At 34.1% G+C, this 21,750-nt stretch overlaps 1 protein-coding gene across 1 annotated transcript in view; it reads left to right on the plus strand.

Moving 5' to 3' along the window:
- LOC110022779 (probable ATP synthase 24 kDa subunit, mitochondrial) overlaps positions 1-21,539 on the plus strand; it is a 42,834-nt gene extending 21,295 nt beyond the window's left edge. Inside the window, exons 3-7 of the mRNA XM_020721923.1 lie at positions 2,892-3,036; positions 3,648-3,758; positions 11,042-11,188; positions 11,685-11,807; positions 21,184-21,539. Coding sequence (XP_020577582.1) covers positions 2,892-3,036; positions 3,648-3,758; positions 11,042-11,188; positions 11,685-11,807; positions 21,184-21,247 — 590 coding nt within the window. The 3' untranslated portion in view covers positions 21,248-21,539. The remainder of the gene's footprint in view (positions 1-2,891; positions 3,037-3,647; positions 3,759-11,041; positions 11,189-11,684; positions 11,808-21,183) is intronic.
- Positions 21,540-21,750: the final 211 nt, after the last annotated feature.

Below are 21,750 nucleotides of genomic sequence, written 5' to 3' on the forward strand. Positions count from 1 at the left end.
GGAGTGTTCTCATTCTTCGTGTTTTTTTCTTGGAAGAAGTAGAGCTCGCCAACTTGCTTAGTAGTTCCAATCATCCTCCCCGAACAACGATCCTGAATGACAGACATCAGAAGAAAAATGAACAACACAATCAACGTCATATGTCAACTTACTGATAGATAAAATGTTACATTTCAACATATGTATATTTAACACTGATTCTAGAGTTAGATCAGTTGTTAAAAAAACAAACCCTTTACCAGCAACAATAGAATTTTGACACCTATCAACAATTTTAACATCTTTTCCAGAATAAGGATAGCATGCTGAGAAGCCTTGAGAGCTTCCAGCAATGTGGCCCGTGACACCTGAGTCAATGATCCATGAACTAGAAAAGACAAAAGAAATGAGTGTCATAGGATTGATACATTGACGAACGTGGGAGGCTGACATGCCGGAAGAGAGCATGTTGAATCCAAGGATCTTGATCGGTCGCTCCATTTGAATAGTAAAAGAATTGGAGGATTCTAGATGTTCTGGGTAGAGGTCGGTTGTATCGTGTTGGATTCAAATGCCGTAGTGAGACCCCTGACAACGGAAGATTTAGTTGAATGTTTGGATGCATGTTTCCCATGGAGCTTCAAACACTTATCATGAGTGTGGTTGGGCTTGCGGCAATAATCACACGTAGGGTGACTAGGCTGAGGTTGAGAATTATTAGAAACCAAGGCGGATGCTTCGACAGACGAAGTAGAACCACCAAGCATAACAATTCTCTGGCTCTGTTCGTGATGAATCTCAGTGAAAGCGGAATGAGTAGAAGGAAGAGCATCTCGACCAAGGATACATCCTTGGACTTAGTCAAAATCTTTGTTGAGGCCTGCCAGAAATTGGAACGTGCAGTTCTTTTCTATAATTTTTTGGAAGAGATAGGCCGGCTAGAGACTCCCACGTGTAGTCATAATATAGACCACATTCCATCTATAGTGCAGCTAGGTCATTGTAGTACTAGGTTACAACCCTGGATCCTTGTTTTGCTTCACAGATTCTCCTGGACACCTCATAGAGTTGCCTGGAGTTTCTTACATCTGAGTAGGTATCACAAACTGTTGTTCAAAGGGCACTAGTGGAAGGAAGGAACATATATGATCGACCAATCGAAGTCTTCATGGAGTTGATCAACCACGACATGACCATGAAATTCTCCACTTCTCAGGCTCCATATGTCGGGTCAGTCTTTGGAGGCTCACAAATCATACATGTGAGGTGACCAAACTTCCCATGTCCTTTGATGAACAAAGACACCGCTTGAGACTACTGGAAAAAGTTGTTGTCGTTCAGTTTATGAGTTGTGAAGAAAATTCATATTGGTTTTCGGTCCTTTGGTTAGTAGTGGAAGGAATGTTGGATTCGATCTTCCGGTGGAATCAGGAACATTGTTTGAAGGTGGCTTAGCGTTGGAGGAATCCGCCATGATTCCGACTGAGCCAAAAGAGATTTGGTTGGTATTTCGAGAAATAATGCTGGCCAACTAATTTAATGAAGGAAATCTGTCGGAAGCTGGATTACTGGAGTTTAGGGCTTGGCGGCAAATGCTGGGCAAGGAGGCTACCGACAGATTAGGAACTGCGGGTGAATGGAGCAGATGCCATATTACGGTTGAAGGGAGCATGTCATGTTGTAGTTGAAGGGAGCATATACTATGTCACGACTGAGCACAAGGAGTGCAGATACCATGCTGGGAACTGCGGCTGAAGGGATGTTATGATTGAAAGGAAACAAAAGATGTTTTGCGGCAGATATGAAAAACAGAAGATACCAATAGGTGCTGAAAGGTGGTTGCTGACAGACTAGGGTGAAAACTCTAGGGTTAAAGCCATGGCTCTAATACTATGTTAGAATGGAAACCAACATACTTCTTATTGATACAAAGAGGGGTTTATATACCCATTACGGGATCAACTATAAAGAAAAAGAATAAACTCATGATATGATAGAAAAGGGAAAGAAATGAAACAGAATATAATAGAGAAAGGAAAGAAATCAAAGGAAATAACACAGATTAATCAAAATAAATAATGGTTATTACTGGTCATTAAAATATTCTAATAATCTTTTTTTTATAAATGTCACCGCAACTTCTTGAACAACTTCGCTGCTGCTTGTTCAAACAGCTGCAGCTGCCCCTAACAGACTAATACACTGACGACTTATAAACCTGTCAATTTAGGATCAGATTCTCACTGCACTTTTGCCTTTCACTGGTGATTGGTAGATCAGATTGCCTTTTGAATTGTAATGGAGGGCAACAGCTTTCTCATTGTTCAACTTTTCTGATTAACAGTTTTTTTCCCCTTGGGCTATTATTTGTTCTGTTTGTTTTTCTGTTTGAAATACATGATTATGCTTGATTGGAAGAACTCATGATATCGGAAATTTTTCCACGGAATACTTCAATGAAAAAGCTACTGGAATCTTGGTATGATTGTAAAAGTCATCTATAAAATACTAATACAGCAAACAAACAACATTATGTGTGAGTTAAAATAGAACTATGACCTATTATTAAATGTGAATATTCTGTTTCTCTTTATTTCACTTGTGTACGTTCTCAATCTTATCCTCTCCCTCTTTCTGTACCTTAAAGTTTATGATTCTCATCAATTCTAATGCCTGAATTAGCAACAAAATATCTTGCCATGTAAACCTAAGTGTTGCCAATTCTTCCTTTCAAAATTTGTTCTGTCATTTTTTCTTGCTTATTTTAGCTTTTTCAAAGGTTGATAAAGTAGTAATTTTTTTCTATAGTTTTTTTTACACTTTTGAAAACTGATATAACTTCATTTCATTAAGAAGTTGCCCACCTTTAATGATTTGATTCACTAACCATGGTTTCATATTTATGCTGGAAGAAATGTTGAAGAACATATTTTATGAGGTGAAGAATAAATTTGATACTGCCCTTGGGATTTTTTCAAAGGAAAAGATCACAATTGATCCTGATGATTCCGCTGCAGTATCTCAGTATGCAAAAGTCATGAGGACTGTAAGAGAAAAGTAAGAGCTTTTAATCCTTCATTTAGTCAACATGTTAGCTACTTCATGCTTCACCTGCTGGGAAATGTTTTATTGTTGTGACAAAATCTTATTATTGGATAAAACTCTCTCCTAAGATGGGTACAAATTGTTCAAGATGATTGGTGAAGAATAGATTTAACACCTCTTTTAGCAGTCAATTGGAAAAGAATGATTCATGAGGATATATAATGCTGATTCCAAATACTTGGGAGGAGGATAATGAGGGTTATTAGTAGTTTATTTCTTTAATTTGCTTTGTAAAGCTTTGCTTAAGCATTGATCTATTGGTTCTGTCTAGGACACGTTCAAATAATTAGTGGACCATATTTGGTTCCTTCCTTGATTAGTTTGTCAACATTTTATCCCAATCATTGATTTTTTTTTATTTCAAGAGCAAACTTCTTCATCTCAAGTATGTAGGTGGTTGACATTTGTCTTGTCATTTTATTCCCTAGGTACCCTCTTGTTAAAATTTAAATATACAGCGCAGATATTTTACTTTCAAACTTTTGATGTTGAATTTCTTTATAATATTTTTTTTCCCCACTTGATATTAATTATTTGCAGCTTTTGTGTCATATGTCGTATAGGGCAGATTTATTTTCGGATTCTCAGAGAATAAAGTACACAATTGAACAAAGGACCCGAGATATACCAGATGCACGGACATATTTGCTGGCTTTGCAAGAGATACGTTCGAAGTATGTGATATCCATTTTTTTACTGTTCTCAATATATATATAGATATACATATATATTATATTATATTATATTATATTATATTATATGTAGTCTATAGTTTTTTGTTTTGCTTGTTGTTTTCACTATGTTGCTAAGCTAAGATCATCATACTATAAAAAAGACTTGCCAAATCTTTTAGTTTCTGGAGGTCGTTGTTTAGGATCTCTAAGAAGAGAAGCTCTAAAGGCAGGTTTTTTCTTGGATACATTATGCTCATTGATGTTTGATTGTTCCCTACTTTGGTTGTATGTTTACTTCAGAGAAAGTAACGATGTGCTTTTGATTATATGCAGGCTCTCTTTTCTAACTAATTTTGTTTGTGTCATGGAAGATTTGGTTTTATTGATTTTCATTAAATAAACGCTCTGATTTTTACATGTGCTTTAAAGCACAATTCAGAAGGCAATGTGCAAGTTTTGTTTTACTGATTCAAAGCATTAATACATATTGAACAATGTTGAAAATCTATCTATAAAATCAATATCATTCATTTTTTTAAAACAAAATTAAGTGATTGAAACAATCACGTGTTAAACCAAATTGGGGAAATGAATGGCAGATAAAAATAATGCATACAAATGCATAGGCAGCATGGACGCTTTAAGTATGCTCATATTTATTCTTTATAGACAATGACATCAGGTCACAATAAGAAAATATGGTAGTTAAAATAGTACCTAAATGCAAGAAATAGTGATGCCTGCACTAAGTGTAGCTACCCCTTTTTTGATGTAAAGTTGATTATTAGATGTATTAGAAAAGAATTTATGGCAGGCGCGAAATAATAAGACCTAATTTGGAAGAGAGAATAAATCTGCTGAACAAGTATAAGCTTCTAAAAGGACATAGTAATGTCAACTTCAATTCATATCTATGAGGAACCGAGTGTTTGATCATCTCCATACCCCGAGTGTATGGTGTGGGGGTTATTGGAAACTTATTTGTGCTTGTCGTTTTTCCAGAAAAGAGGCCATCCACTAAATTAATTGTTAATGAATGTTTAAGGCATTCTTTTTTTAGAGTTAAATGTCCTTTATTAGTTATGGACTATACCGTAACTTTGTTATCACCATCATTAATTTTTCACTCAAAGGCAATAACAAATGTCCTTGATGTATTGTGTCAGAGGCATATCTTTGAGTGTCATGCATCGCTTGATCTGATGAGATATATTCTGACCTTATAAAGTTGATACTATGATGAAAGATCATAACATATCTTCGGATAAAGAAGATACTGTGCGTGTAATTTAGTGGTATGATATCCAAAGTGGAGGTCTGAGGTTTAGTTTCTAAAAAAAATTACTTCACAAATATAGGCTTGGATGACTGCATGTTAGAGAAATCATATGTTATAAAAAACACAGAGAGAACAAATAGAGGGTAGGAAAGCAAAAAATGAGACAAATTATTGTTGTGTGGTTCCTCTATGAGCTTATATCCATCCCTAGCCTTGGGGAGTTTTCATCATTTTTGCAGCTCTATCATTTCCATCACCACTATGTATCTTAAGCACGGGGCACGTGTCTTTTATTTATTTATTTTTTTATCAATTGGACATTTCAATGGTGTGTTCAGCATGTGTCATGTCCCACCTTTTTCAGACATTGCATACTTTTGTTAAATATAGGTGTATCATATTTTAAAACTATATTTAAAGAGGTATTGCCTTCAAAGTGGAGTTTGGGGTTTTATCTCTGAAAGAAACCAAAACACTTTGAAATAATATTTTTCAATAGCATGTGTTTGGTTGAATGCATGTTAGAGACTAGATTATACATTATCTACAACGCAGAAGTGACAATAAATAGAGGGTTGGGTAACAAAAATGGGAAACAAAAAATTATAGTTATGCAGCACCTCTCTAAACTTTTATCAATACCCCAAGTCCCTCGTGAATTTCCGTCTTCTTCTACTTCTTTGTTGGTAAGGTACCAACATATTCACAACGTTTCATTTTCCCTGTTGAAGTTCACGAATGAGATAGTTTCTGCACTTGCTTAAGATCATCCATATTTTAATCCTTTTCACATTCTAGGGAGGCCCTCACAATTCTTTTAGAGTTTAAAGGCTGAATCATAAAATGTATCAGTCAATTGGTGAAAGTGCCTGATAAGCTTAGCAAAGACTTAATTGAAGATAAATGAGAGTAAAAACAACGCACTAAATTAGGATGCCAAAAGACTATGATGAGCTAGTTGAGTGTGGTGGCAGAATTTTAAGATGGATGTGGCCAAACTAAGAAGAATAAATTTGGAATGATTTAAATCCATTAATCGATAAGCAAGTTGAAATTAGATTTAGTTGGTCGGGTAGTAAGATGAAGGATAGAAAATGAACTTATTAGATAATTAAATAATATTAATGTTAAAGGTTTATGATGTAAGTGAATTTAATGTAAATCAATAAAATGATTTGCAAAAAGTAGGTTTAACATTTCCAACAGCACTCAATAGCAAGAACGAGGATTCATAATGCAGCCCTAAATAATGGGATAAGTCAACAGTGATAATGTTGATTAGCCTGCAAAATTGGCTAACCAAATTAGTTGGAGAATGGATTGAAAGCTTTAGCTTATTTTAAGCAGGTTTACTTGTTGATCTGGGTTTTAAAAACGGTTGTCAGATTGACAGTAATTTCCAGAAGGCTTTGTCGTACTGGTTTTTGGTCTTTTTCAACGCCAAGTTGGCCAGCCAACATGGCTAAGACATGATAAAGATAATTGGATGGTTTGTATTGCTGACTTCGTCATAGATTGTTTTTTTTAATGCAATTGAACATATTAATTAACTATAATCAATTGTGAGAATTTGTCAAGGTTTAGCCAGTTGAAATTAGACTTAATTAATTTGATATACACATTAAAGGGTAGAAAATGCCCACTTTAGATGAACATAAAAGTAGTGTCAAAAGGATTATAATGGAAAAGTGAGACATAATGTAACATGACAAAATGATTTGCAAGAATTGTTTGACTTCTCCAATCACGTAGTAGCAAGGATGAGGTTTCAAAATGCAACAAGGCTTAATGGCTAATCAAATTTGCTGGAAAATGGATTGAAAACAGTGGCTAGTTTCAAACAGGTTTACTGGTTAATTTTGGCTTTAATCTGGCTGTTCAAATTGATGTTAACTTTTAGAAAGCCTAGTTTTGTTGATTTTTGGTAGTATAAAGTCGGCTAACCAACATGTTTAAGTAGGATAGAGATAAATGGATGGTCTGTGTTGCTGAATTTTACACAGATAGTTTTTAATTGCGCAATTGAACAAATTAATTGACTTCGAACAATTGTGAGAAAATTTGTATATGTTTTGACAAAAATAAGAAGTTTTGATGTGATTTTAAGTGATTCTCAAAATGAATGGACTAGGAGTTGATTTGAAGCTCTTTTTGCTTGACATATACCTAAAGGTGTAAATAAAATGCTAGAAATAGCAAAACAGTAAAGCTTGAAGCTTTTAATCTTTCCTCCACGTCTGTGGATCTATTATAGACTGTGCAAGGGGTGTGTTCATTCAGGCTCCAATCAAACACTCATTTGGTAAAAGTCTGCATGTTTATTCTCATCAGAAGCATTGCATCAAAGGATGGTCTGAGATAATTTTTTTCGCTTTATTCTTTGATAAATATGATTTATTTCATTTTGTAGTTTTTAATTTGTTTGGAACATGCCTTTGATGATGACTGTATTACGAATGTGTTTTTTTTTTCTTTAACTGACATTGATGTTGGTTCAATATAGTTTCTTATGCTGTTTTTGGCTGGCGTACTATTGATATCAATTGCTACGTAATTCATTGTGGTATGGATGGAGTGGGTTTTTTAAAAGGTTAGTCATGTCTGATTTCAGGCCAGAGTCATGTCTGCTCAGTTACTGTGTTGGGCCTTGAAGTTGATAGGATTTCCATGAAGCTGTTATGCAGCTCTTATCAAGATTGTGCGTACCATTCAATTGCATTTTCTATGCAGAATTATTAGTCTACTTTCAATTCAAAACCACCATTTCTGGGATCATTGTTCCTATTTTCTAGCTATTTTGTGGTTGTGTTGGATTGACTTGGGTTTAAACCATTTGAATACTCTTTCTAGTATTTGGCTGGCTTAAACCCAATTGGTCTACTCGGCGAGAGGATTCAATCCTCTCTTATTATGGCTCGAATGCTCTAGTTTTTTGCTCAAATACTTGGGTGTTGATAACATGAATCTAGGACAATGTGTAATTCTGCACCACGTGGGTGACATTTGGCATCCTTGTCTTCCACTGCCATCAAGAGCTCATGAAATTTAACTTTCTGGACAATGCCTGAGGTGCTTGCCAGGGATGCATAGGTGCACAACTACCAGTCATGTTTTATAACCGCTCTCGGCAATGCGATGAAATTCTTCTAGCCATTATGCTAAATTGTTTTTAAATATTTGGAATATTTGAATTTTAAAAAGTGTCATTGATAAGTTTATAGTTTTTCTTTTGCTGAAGTACTTTTTTGTTTAATGCAGTATTCTAGTAGTTCTATTATATGCAGTATTCAAGCAATTTTATTATTTCCAATATGCTAGTAATTGTATTTTTAGTATTTTTATTGATTAGATGTGAGTAATTTCAATGCAGTATTTTTAGTATTTTTATTGATTAGATGTGATAAAATTTTAAGTATGTTTAATGTTTTTTTTTGAACGCCTGTTGGAATTAATTGAAAAACTCAATAAATGAAAAAAATAATGTTCTCAAACTTTAGGCAATACTCATAAAACATTTTACTTGCATGGAGGAGTGGAACCCCCACGCCTAAAAAATAATAGTTTGCTTGAGTTTATTTTTCAGTGAAAACCAACTGCATAAGAAAGTTTGAGGGGTGAACAAATTTTTAGTGTCTATTATTATGAATAGCCTAGCTCTATTAGCCCTAGAGCAACATTTTATTGAAGGTTTGTGGAGCTTTTTTTGGGGGAATATTTTATGAAGAATTCACCATCATATGGTTTTGAATTTGTGCCCTTATGAAGAAGAGCAAAATCCTCAATCACTAGGGCAATCAAGTGGCCGAATGGTTTGTGGAGCTCGATCACTTTTATATGTTCATTTCTTGATGGCATAGATCTAAAAAAAGACATTTGAGGGGCTAGGATTCCTATTTATTAAATTTAGGTTTAAAATTTTTTTTCAGATTGTCTTCTAATCAATTGATTAAAATGAATGGTGATAAGTTGATCGTTGAATAAATTGGGCAGTTCAACCAATTTATAACTGATTTATTGGTTTGACTATTAGATCGTCGGTTCAAACCAATATTTTTGCTGTGAATAGAACTGATTGGGAACAATCCACAGTTGTAGGCCCAGGCAGCCAATTTGATCGTAATTTCTAAACCATAATTTAAATTGTATTACTTAGTATATTTTGTCATATTAAGTTCTATATTTTTATGCATACACATCCAAATGTGGTTTTGTTTATTTTACCGTACTCCTTAAACTGAGAGTTCACCCATATTTCTTGGTTCTGACTCAGACCAAGCATAAATAACTGATTATTTTGGTTAGCTGGTTCATCCATTGTTTTTGGTGCAATTAGTTGTTGAAGAGGAAATCTTTTACCTCTATAGTCCCACCTAATGTAATATACATTAAAAATGGTCATATATGTTGTTTAAAGATACTCTTATCATGGTGGTTTTTTACTTCGGGGTTTTATCTTTGCAAGTATTTTGAATTCTAAAGTAACTCTAAATGCAATTAACTCAAAATAATGTATTTGAAATACTTGTTGGTTTTTGTTTTTTTGTAAACATATTTAGAAGTTTACTTTCTATGTTTAGTAGCTTGTAAAGTATTTCAATTAATTGCGGCAAAGGCAAGAGGCAACAAACGCTGGTGGAGGATGATTGGAGTCAACGATTTTGGTGCTGGCAATGGAGGTGGTGGCTAGTGGAACTGCTTGAGAGAGGTCGTTCGAGCTTGAATTTGTTTATCAAAAGCATGTTCAAGATATGCTTGAGCTAGATTTGTGCATTTGTGATAGTGTTTGAGCCCGGTTCATTTAAATTTATATTCTTTTGAGTTTTGTTTGAGCTATGCTTGAGCTTAATTCATTTTGTAATTAATCAGCTTTAAAAGAGCATCTTGCTTGAAAATAAAAATGAGTCTTGTCAAGCTTAAGCCTATTGAGGTTAATGAACAAATCTTATAAGCTTAAAAAGCAATTTTAATATTAATAAGCTTAGAAATTTAAAAAAGCATTTATAACATATAAACATATTGTAAAATATTTAAATGTTGTGGGATTTAATGCCCAAATAAAAGAGGACGTTCTAGCATCTAGTCTTGCCTCAATTGACCTGTATATCGAGCTTTTAAACAATCATATTTAGGTGTAATAATCAATTTTGTTTATGATCATAAATGAAATCGAGCAATAAGTTATTCAAGCTTGTTCATTTAACAATTGAGCATTTCTAAAAGTGTTAATGAGCTCTTATTGAGTTGAGCCATGAATAATTTGTCTAATACTCAGCTCTTTTGCAACCCTAGCTGCAGCGGCGAGGGTGGGCGGCAATTTTTACGGCAGGGGTCACACCTCACACATGCGGTGTATTTGAAATTTGTTCAAATCAGGAAAATTCCAAATATATTGAAAATAACTCAAAAGAATTAAAAAAAATGTTGAAAATTTACATTGCATTTATTTTATGTATTGGCCAAACAATGAAAATTTTAAAACTCATGTATTGCTTTTGACAAAATTAATAATACTTGCATACAAACAGCCCCTTACAATATTTTATTATTTCAATAAAATTTCTTTTGCCTAGCAGGATTATCTTGTGTTTACAAGCTTTACTTGGTTAGGTGTTCTGAAGAAGTTTTTGGCTTGAAGGCAAATCAAGATTCTTATACATACCGTTAGTATTGTAGGATTCAGTGCTTGAAAAGATGGATAAGTGGGTAGGTTTAATGGTTAGGGCAGGGAAAAATGCTGGTTGAACTAAAATGCCAAAACCAATTAAAATCCACTGATTGATTTGGTTTGTTTACTTTGATGTTCATCTAATTTTGGCTTTGAAGGTGTCTTCTTATTTGATCCTTGTTCTTGTGATTTAATAATTTTTATGCAATCGCCCCATGTAGATTCAGTCTAGTATAATACCTTCTGTTGAGAATTTTAAGCCTTTAAACCAATCTTTTTAGGCCTTTTTTTTCTTATAGATACTATTTCTCGTAATTTTAACCTTTTTATGGTCTTTAGGAGTGATCTCGTTGATGAAGTGGGTGCTGAGGCAATGATGATGGAAGCATTGGATAAGGTTGAAAATGAGATTAAGAAGCCTCTTCTAAGGTCTGACAAAAAGAACATGGCTCTTCTCCAAGCAGAGTTTGACAAAGTGAACAAAAAGTATGGGTTACCAATTCGACATTAAACCATGTCATCATTTGCATTTATGCTACTTTATTCTTGCATATAATTTTATTTTTAGTTCTTTTCTATTTTAAATCCGAAATAAACATTTGTTTTTCTCCTAGACATATGGGATGCCTTTATCTACATTGCTTGAATTTAACTATTCATGGAACCACCTTACAATCTTATTGGAAACTGTTTCTTTTAACAGCATTATGCCAAATACTTTCATTGTTACCAGCAAAAGTTTCATAAATCAAGCTTGTTGTTCATCATATGTTTACAATAATAATTTAATACGGCTGCAGGTTAATATAATGTATCTTTTGTTATTCATGTCTCCAACGTCATTTGCACATTTGTGCTAGCCATTAGATTTTACCATACTTTAATTAAACACAGCTTAATCTTTGCATTCTTCTGGTTGACAACAAGCATGACGTAAATGAAATCTATCCTCTTTTGTCTCTTTTACTGAATACTTCTCCAGGCTTGGGATTAGAAAGGAAGATCTACCTAAATATGAGGCAGACCTGGAACTCAAGATTGCCAAAGCGGAATTGCAAGAAATAAAGAAGGATGCAGTAGAGGCAATGGAAACCCAGTTAAAGAGGTTTGTGAATTTTAAACATTTTAATTAATCCTTTTAGGTGCTCATTTTCTGTTTTAATCACATGATTGTTAGTTTTGAGAATTTTTAAATTTGTTTTTTTTTCTTCTATCTCAGTTAGCAGTAATAGCGTTGCATCTGCTATGTCATTAGGACAATGTCTTTGCCATCTTTAATGCCAAATTGGGCCTGATTATTGTTGTGTTTAGTTTCTTCTGTATGGAATATTTATAGGCATGGTGAGGAATAATCATGTCCATTTTCTTAAATGTAATTTTTGGATGATTTTCCTGAGAAGGGGAAATAAGTCAACAATTCTATTGGACATCTGAATTCACAAAAAATAGAAGAGACATGTATCGTAGACACTGCAAATTTGATGTCATCATCTTCATTCTTACTCTTATTGAGTTTATGAGTTCTCTTGTTCGATTCATTTTGTTGAGTGTTACCTGGGATACAATACTTAATTTTTATAAATAATTTTTAACAACTTCTATTCATGTTACTGTGAGTTTACCACTTCTTCCTAATTCTTCAACTCTAATTTTATATATCTGTCTGATAGGTGTATTTTTTATTCTTCATTATTCATTTACATTTATTTCCATATATTTATTTTCAATAGTTCTCACTCTAAGAGATCATATAATATAATTCATCCTCAATTTTGTCACAGTTATAGCTTAATATTTTCACTTCTGTCTGTTTTAAGTTTGCTATTACTGACCTTTGTAATTGCCTAATACTCAAATTCATATCTTGCCTTCTTATTTTTAGTTTTATAAACTTTACCTTTTAAGTATAATATCCTCTTATCATTTGATGCTCTTGAAGCAATTTCTATTTTAATTACCCAGCTTCTACTCTAAATTTAATAATCTTATTTAAATACTTTTTTTACTAATACCCATCAATCTTAAAACTATTGTACTCAGTTTTCACCTTTTTTTACCATGTATAACCAATTTGATTGATAATTGTTTATTTCACACTACTAAAAGTGCATATTATATACTTGCATTACTAATTTTATGCCTTCTGCTTCTTAAACACTATTTTTATTTCCTTAAACACACCAATTTGCCTCATTTTGAATATATTTTTTGATACAAAAGTAAATAGGGTTGATACTGTTCTTGAACGTATTCTATTGTATTTAGAATTCTTTTTATCATTATATAATTGTTAGTACCAGTCAATGTTCCAGCATTATATCCTTAGTAATTTAACATACATTTAACTCGCACTTTTTATCCTTAATGCACACTTCAAATAACTTGTCGTGCTCTATTATATCCCTTCTCATTATCAATATGAAATCTTATGAAGATTCTTTTCTTCTCTTTCTACTTTTCTAGTAATTGTTTTAATATTCATAATATATTTTTAGCATGCAATCATATTAATCTTCTAAAATTAGTGTAATTTTAGCAGATTTATATTCCATCACGCTCTTTCATTCTTTATTATATATTTATATGAAAACTATGAGCATTTCTTTTGCCTGTAAACATTGGCATCCTCTCTGTTAACTAATTGTTACGTTATTTTTTATGACTATAAATCTCAATTAGTGTTTCATTTAGATCTATAACTTCAGCTTTACAGCTTTTTTAGAGCTCCACTCAATTTTTTTGGATATGTTTTGTTCATTATGCTCTTTCAAAATAATTCATTTCTTAAAACTCTCATTTAATTATTTGTATTTTCATTTTTCTGAGATGCTTTCTTCTTTAACCAAAATTTTATTATTCTTACTCTTTGCATCTAACTTGGTTGAAGTTTCTAGGTCTTTTATATCTAATTGCCATTGTCCTTCTATGTATCTTCTTTGTTATTTTTAGTGCCAAGTCTATTATATAAATTTTAGAAAGATATAGGTTTAGTTGTGCTCACTACATTCTCTATGAGATGTGCAATTTTAATATCATTATAAGTTTCATTAGTATTTTTTTTCACTCTTTAAAGTACATTTTCTTTTTTCAGTAAAATTTTTACATCCTCAATCCACAGTCAATTTAGTGGTATCTGTTTAATTTGTATCTCTCAGTAAGCTTATCGCCTTTTAAATTCTATCACTTTATATCAAGAAAATTAAATTTTGGAGTATTTACATACAGACCGTCCAGTTACTCTGTATTTATATATCAAACACCAAATCTTTACTTTTACATTAATATAACCAAAATCTTTCAAATCACAAAAAAAAAACCACCATTTTTTACTTTTAAATAATGAAATATACCTTTTCCTGCATGGGTAAGATGTCATGTATGCATAAATTGAAGTTTAGGTGGTAGATATGTAAATACATAAGAATTGAGTGGCATGCATGTAAATTTTAGACTTTATATTGGTATCTTTGTACTTCTAAAATACACATTCGTAACTGCTATATATTGTGGAATTCCAACTCATGAAGTCACCATAAATAAATAATAATAATAATAATAATAATAATAATAATAATAATAATAAAACTCATGAAGTCACTATAATTCTTTGTAAAATGACCACTGTTTCTATTTATGATTTAGTTAGTCCACCACTGTATGTAATTTATTTTTCCCGTTTCTTGAACTATGTATTTATTATTGTAATATCATAAACAACTACTAACAAAGTATACCTTCGGATTGAATTTCTATATTTCTTTTCTTATTCATATTGTGGATCGCAGAGCCTATTTTACTAGGACATGTGCCTATTTAGTCATATGCATTGAATATCCTTTTTTCCCCTAATTTTTATATTGTAATTCTTTATCTTTCTCTCATAAATTGATTTTTAAAAAAAATTTTACTGTATAAAATAGCCATAGTTATATTAGCCTCATTGATTAATATTTTAAAGATTAATCTTATTACCGTCCATATTTTCTTTGACAATTTTATTTTTTAAATTTCTATCACTACCCCAATGTTAATCTTGCGAAGACACAATAGCTTTTCTCTATTTTTCTTAATATTTTTCACAAACAATGTTTATTCATGTTTTAATCATTCTATACGTCAATTGTTTTTTCTTCTCATTAAAAATTCCTAAATTTCATATAATAAAAATATTAGAGTATAATGACTATTCCTATGCCATTATTACTTATTTTTTTATTTTATTCCCTGATTATGTATTTCCCCTTTTTTCTTTATTTTGTTTTTATTTCCTTCATAGTTATTTTATTCTATTTTTATTACTTTCCATTTTTATGTCTATTATTATTGAGTTTAAATACCCCACCTCCTATCAATAAAATTGAGCTGGTCTATTCCAAATTTTAACATGGTATCAGAGCCAAACCTAGATCCAGCAGCTCATGACCTGTTCTATCAGTTCCAGCAGCTGCTGCTGCCTCCACCTGATTTCCTTTCCCTGCAGAAATCCCGTGAGAAACCTCCAGTGTGAAAGCAGTATTTTTTCTGTCTCCCGTGAGAAACCATCAGTGTTGGGAATCCTATTGTGAATCCAAGGAGCTTTCCTAGCCGTGAGAACCTCTAGCGCTTTTGAGATTCCAATCATCCCAGCCGGCTTCCAATTCCCTGTTCCAGTGAGATTCCAGTTCTCGTGGGAAGCCAAGGAGCTTTCCCAGTCATTGTCTTCTACTTGCAGCAGGGCAGATTGTTCCTGTCCGCAAAATTTCTCCTCTGTCGCTCCTCCCGCAGGCTCTTGTTTGTCAGATACCTCCGCTTTTCTGCAGAAAGAATTCCTACAGCCGTATCCATTTGTTGTGATTCTAAAAAAATTCGATGGCTTAGAACTACAAGAAAATATCCTTTGGCTCAGTCGAATTTATGACTGATTCTTTCAATGAATCACCCTTAGAAGGCGTTCTTGACTCCACCGGAGGATTGACTCCAACCTTCACTTTCTTGCAGACCGGAGGACTGGATGTCAATATGAATTTCTTAATCTCATCTCATAAATTGAATAACAGTAACTTCCTCCAATGATTCTAAGTGGAATCGTTATTCATGAAAGGATATAGGAAGTTTGGTCATCTCACAGGTATGATTCATGAGCCTCCAAAGACTGACCCGTCATATGAAGATTGGGAAGTGGAGAACTCCATGGTCATGTCTTGGCTGATCAACTCCATGGAGACTCCAATTGGTCGTTCATGCATGTTCCTTTAGCTAGTGATGTTTAGACGGTTGTCCGTGATATCTGCTAAGATGTAGGAAATTTTGGCCAACTCTATGAGGTATTTAAGAAGACCTGGGAGGCAAAACAGTAGTTAAGGACCGTGACCCAGTATTATAATGACCTGGTTGCATAATGGATAAAATTCGACTTGTACTACGACTATACTTCTCCGACCAACTTATCCCTCTTCTAGAATATCGTAGAAAATGATCGTATGTTCTAATTCCTTGTTGGTCTTAACGAAGACTTGATGAAGTCCGGGGTTGTATTCTTGATCGGGACCCTCTTTCTTCCACTTGAGCTGCTTTTACATTTATCGGGAAGAAAGTAGAAGGCTTCTCATGTTCGACACTTCTACTTCTTCAACTGAGTTGTCCACCTTAACCTCAAATATTGGTCAGCCCTCTTCCATACCACCTCGGAACGGTCACCCCACTTGTGAATACTGTCACAAACCCAACCCAACCACACTCGAGATAAGTGTTGGAAATTTCACAGTAAGACAATATACAAACCTTTAGCCAAATCCTTTGTTGTCAAGGGACTCATGACAACAATCGGACATGACACGGCTCAACTGACTTCTTCCTAGAACATTCCAGATTCCTCTGAATCCCTAAAGAGTCAGATGGAGCAATTGATCAAGTTTTTTGGAGCCAATAAGTCTCTGCGGATCTATCGATCTTCCATGTCTGATAAGGTATCCTTCCTATGAATTATTGATTCAAGTGTCATGAATCACATGACTCGCTGCTCACAAACTTCCTCGATTTACTACCCATGTTCTGGAAAGAATACCATCATAATTGTCAATGGATCTTGTAGCTCCATTACTGGTAAAGGGTTGATTCTACTAATGACTGATTTAACTCTGGAGTCTGTTTTACATATTTCTCGATTGCAATGTAACTTATTATCAGCCAACAAGTTGACAAATGATATTGATTACGTCGTTAGTTTCTCTTTTGATAGTTGTGTTTTTTAGGATTGTCGTTCAGGAAGGATTATTGGAATTGTTAGGTGGGTGGCTGGACTCTACTACTTCCAAGAGGACAACACGGAGAGTGAAAACATGATACTCAAAAGTTGCAGCGTATCTCGAGCCATTGAATATCCCATTATGTTATTATATTTTCGTTTAGGTCAACTTAGCTTTCAATATTTGAAAACTTTGTATCCTCTGATGTTTTCTAATAAAAATCTTTATAATTTCATTTGTGAGACTTTTCAGTTAGCTAAACATCCCTTTACGTACCTCACTCATACACACCTTCCGCTTCTTTCTCCCTTATTCACAGTGACATATGGAGACTTTTTTTCACTCCGAGCTACACCAATAAACGGTGGTTCTTGACCTTAATTCATGACAACTCTCGAATGACGCAGTTCTACATTTTGAAAGACAAATCGGAAGTCGTTGTGACCATCCAAAACTTCTACACCTTTGTCTTAACTCAATTCAAAACTTATAATCAGATCCTTCAGACTGACAATGACCGTGAGTTTTTCAATTCTGTTTTGAGTGAATTCTTGGTAAGTAAAGACATCTCCACCATATCTCTTGCACGGGCACTCTTCAACAAAATGGGATAACCGAGAGAAAAAATATCACCTCCTCGACGTTGCTCGCTCTATTATGTTTCCATCCAATATCTTGAAACATTTTTGAAACGATGTCATTCTAACTACCACCTATCTTATAAATAGAATCCCGTCCAAAATGCACAAGTTCTGATCCTCCTTAGCTGTTATGATGTCATGTTTTTCTGCCAATATGATTTTCTCCACATTAGACCCCAAGATTTTTGGATACAATGCCCCCAATCGGAGTAAACTTAATCATAGATCCATAAAATGTATCTTTCTTGGGTACTTCACCGCTCAAAAGGGTTTTAGTGCCTTGATTCTACTACTAACAAAATCTATGTGAGTGCTGATGTCTTTTTCTTTGAAAGGGTTCCTTACTTTTCTAGCTCGGCCCCAAGTGAGGGAGTCACTATCACTTATTCTACTCTTATGGATTGTCCTCTCATTGTTCCCACTACTGAAGAGTCCACTGTCCCGTTCAGTGCTCCATCATCTCCTCCTACTGTCCGTGTGTACACTCGACACACCTGTCCCAATGCTCCAACTTAGGAGTCCGCTACTGTCTTACAGGATATTGACTCCACTCTGGGCGACATTCTCAGCACAACCCCTCCTCCGAATGAGGAGATGAGCTCTTTAAGTAAGGTCTGCAATCAGACGTGCTTCCTCTATTTTATGAAAAAAAATGTGTCTTTTCACAGTGTATCGCTGACGTACAAAGTATTTGCTACTGCTCTGACGGACCATCAAATCCCTGCTACTTTTGAGGTTGCTCTTGTTGATCCAGCATGGAAAACGACAATAATGGAGAAGATGAGTGCCCTTCAGCAGAATCATATGTGGGACATCGTGGACCCTCCTCGGGGTAAGACAACTGTAGGGTGTCGATGGAGTTTTAGCACCAAGTTCAACTCTGACGGGTTCTTTGAACGCAATAAGACAAAATTGGTCGCCAAAGGATATTTACAGATCTACTGAGTTGACTATGAAGAGATATTTGCTCTAGTTGCTAAGTTCAACACTATTTGGGTCCTGTTGTCACTTGCAGTGAATATGAATTGGTCTTTATTCTAACTACATGTCAAAAGTACATTCTTAAATGGTGAGCTGATAGAAGACGTGTACATGTCTCTCCCTCCGAGTTTTGATTCTATTGCCTACAATGGACAAGTATGCAGGTTACGAAAGTCCCTTTATGGACCAAAGTAGTCCCTAAGGGCCTAGTTTGACAAGTTCTTAAAGGTGGTTGTGGGCCATGATTTTACTCAGGCTCAATCGGATCACAATCTCTTCTTTTGACATTCCTTCAATGGCCATGTAGCTATCTTTATTGTCTATGTTGACACTATTGTTTTATAAGTAATGATCTCCCAACACTGGAGTCCTTGAAAGACACTCTCGAAATCCTTTAAAATGAAGGATTTCAGATCTCTCTTGTACTTTTTAGGCATGAATGTGGCTTGGTCATCTTGAGCCTATTTCAACGCAAATATGTGATTAACCTCTTGAAAAAGAACAACCTTCTTCTGTGCAAACCAGTGGTTGTCTCTATGGATCTGAATGAAAAAATATCTGACATTCCTATGACTGTGTTTGTCAATAAGACTCACTATCAACGCCTTTGGGGAAATTCATCTACATTGCCCATACTCGCCCCTACGTATGTCGCGCGGTTGATATAGTGAGTCAATTCATGCATCATCCCTATGAGCACCACCTCCAAGCTGTCCACTAAATTCTTCATTACTTAAAAGATACACCAAGCTTATGTATTTTTTTTCCTGTCACACCCGAGTCTATTGTTGTGTACACAGATGCTGATTGGGTTGGATCAGTTCATGATCGGCATTCCACATCGCGGTATTATTCATTTGTATGGGGCAATCTTGTCAAGTGGAAAAGCAAAAAATAGTCAGTGATTGCCCGAAGCAGTGTTGAAACTGAATTTTGTTCCATGTCCTTAGGAATCTGTGAAGCTCTCGGGTTACGCATCTTGCTCCGTGAACTCCGTATGCCAATATCTGTTCCACCGCAACTATTCTGTGATAATAAGACCATAATCAGCATTGCTTATAACCCAGTCCTGCATGATCATACCAACCACGTGGAGATCGATAGACACTTCAACTTGAGTGGGAGCATTAGATCATCATCAAGGAAAAGATTGAGTGGGGATATTTGTGTTCTATATGTGTCATCCAATGGTCAACTAGCGAGCATCCTCACCAAGATTTTGTCTCGCCTTTTGTTCGATGACTTCAAATCCAAGTAAAACTTGATTTACATCTACGCCTCAACTTGAGGGGGAGTATTAGATTATAACAGCTATCCCTATGTCATTATTACTTATTATTTGATTTTAATCCCTGATTATGTATTTCTCTTTTTGATTTATTTTATTTTTATTTATTTCCTAGTTATTTTATTTTGTTTTTATTGCTTTTTTTAATTATGCCTAATGTAAATACCCTACCTCCTATCAATGAAATTGAGCTAGTGTATTCTAAATCCTAAAAAAAAATATAATCATACATTTAGATCTAATCATAAACAACAACAAACAAAATATACTTTCGGACCAAATTTCTATTTTTTTTCATTCATATTGTGAACCGCAGAGCCTATTTTACTAGGACATATACCTACTTAGTCATGCATTGAATATCTTTTTTTATTACTTTATATATTGTAATAGTTTATCATCTCTCATAAAATTGATTTTTAAACTATTTTTTGCAGTATAAAGTAGCCATATTTATATTAGCCTCATTTATTAATATTTCAATAAGATTCATCTTATTACTGTCCATATTTTCTTTGATAATTTTATTTTTTAAATGTCTACCTATCACTACCCCCATTTAACCTTGCCAAGATACAATAACTTTTATCTAATATTCTTGATATTTTTCTCAAGCAATATTTATTCATGTTGAAATTAATCTATACACCAATTGTTCTTTCTTCTCATTCAAAATCTCTAAATATCAAGATTTAATAATCTTATCATATATTTAGATCTACATAAGGCTTGTTTCTTCTCATCATAGTTGGGTTAAGGTGTGGCACATCCCTTAGCTGTGACATCTTAGCCAACCATTACCTATTTTTCACTGCAATCAGTTTAAATTATAGGATGTCACTTAGAGGTGATGTACCAAGTAAACTCTTACCATAATCGGGTTAGATCACAGTCATAGCTTATAGGGGGAGCACCCAAACCAAAATGATTTTTGTTCATTAATTATGACATGAATTTAACAAATATCAACCTTGAACCATTCTCGTAACAGGCTTGAGGCATTTGGTGCAGGGTTTTATATCAAACTTTGAAGAATAACTGACTGATGCAGTATACTTTAAATATGGTAAAACAAACTGTTACAGTTTTCGCGAACTCAGGTTTACTTAATGTTTTCGTATGCTTCATATCTCTGCTTCATAAATCCAAATACCTTGTTGATTTAAACATATATATATCAAAGATGCTTTAAACTAACCAATTGTTTTTTCATCAAAATTTCTCATTGGCATTTGAATTTCGCCGGGCATACGAACACGATCATGCATCATGTCTTTTTCACACTGCAAACTTTTCAGAATATATATCTAATGAAATGTACATTTTTTTTTTTTTTGGTTTGTTCAGGGCAGAATTTAAGGACGAGAAGATGCCTGATGTTAGATCATTGGATATCAGAAACTTCCTCTGAAGAATTGAGTTTACCTAAATTTTTGCATGTTGCCATGAACGTGGTTCTCTTTGCTGCATCAACGTCTCTCACCTTGTCTCTTGAACAGCAGGCACGGATTTTAATGTTTCTGGTCAAATTCCTGAAAATAATGTGTCCAAACAAATGTTTCTAATACAATGTTTGTGTGAAACATTTCTCACTTGTTGAGTCTATTATACAGTTCTACAGAGGGAAAATTTAATTGAATCTTGGAGACTGCCAAAAGGTTCTAAAATTATCGCCGAGATTAGTCAAAACTTTTGTCCTTCCATTTTATTCCTTTGGTTTGATGTTTGCCAATGATTTTCATCATTTTTAGCTTTGCTCGTAAGCTTTGGGAATGCATGATTTTAAGGCAGAGTAGGTAAAATATGTAAGATATTTGAATAAAATTCCATGGTTGTTTTAATACCTTTCTGATTCTCCACTGAATTAGGAATGTGAAGATCGACAACTATGAATTGGTGATAAAGTGGATGCAG

Source organism: Phalaenopsis equestris, unplaced genomic scaffold, assembly GCF_001263595.1.
Source record: "Phalaenopsis equestris unplaced genomic scaffold, ASM126359v1 Scaffold000002, whole genome shotgun sequence".
NCBI lineage: Eukaryota > Viridiplantae > Streptophyta > Magnoliopsida > Asparagales > Orchidaceae > Phalaenopsis > Phalaenopsis equestris.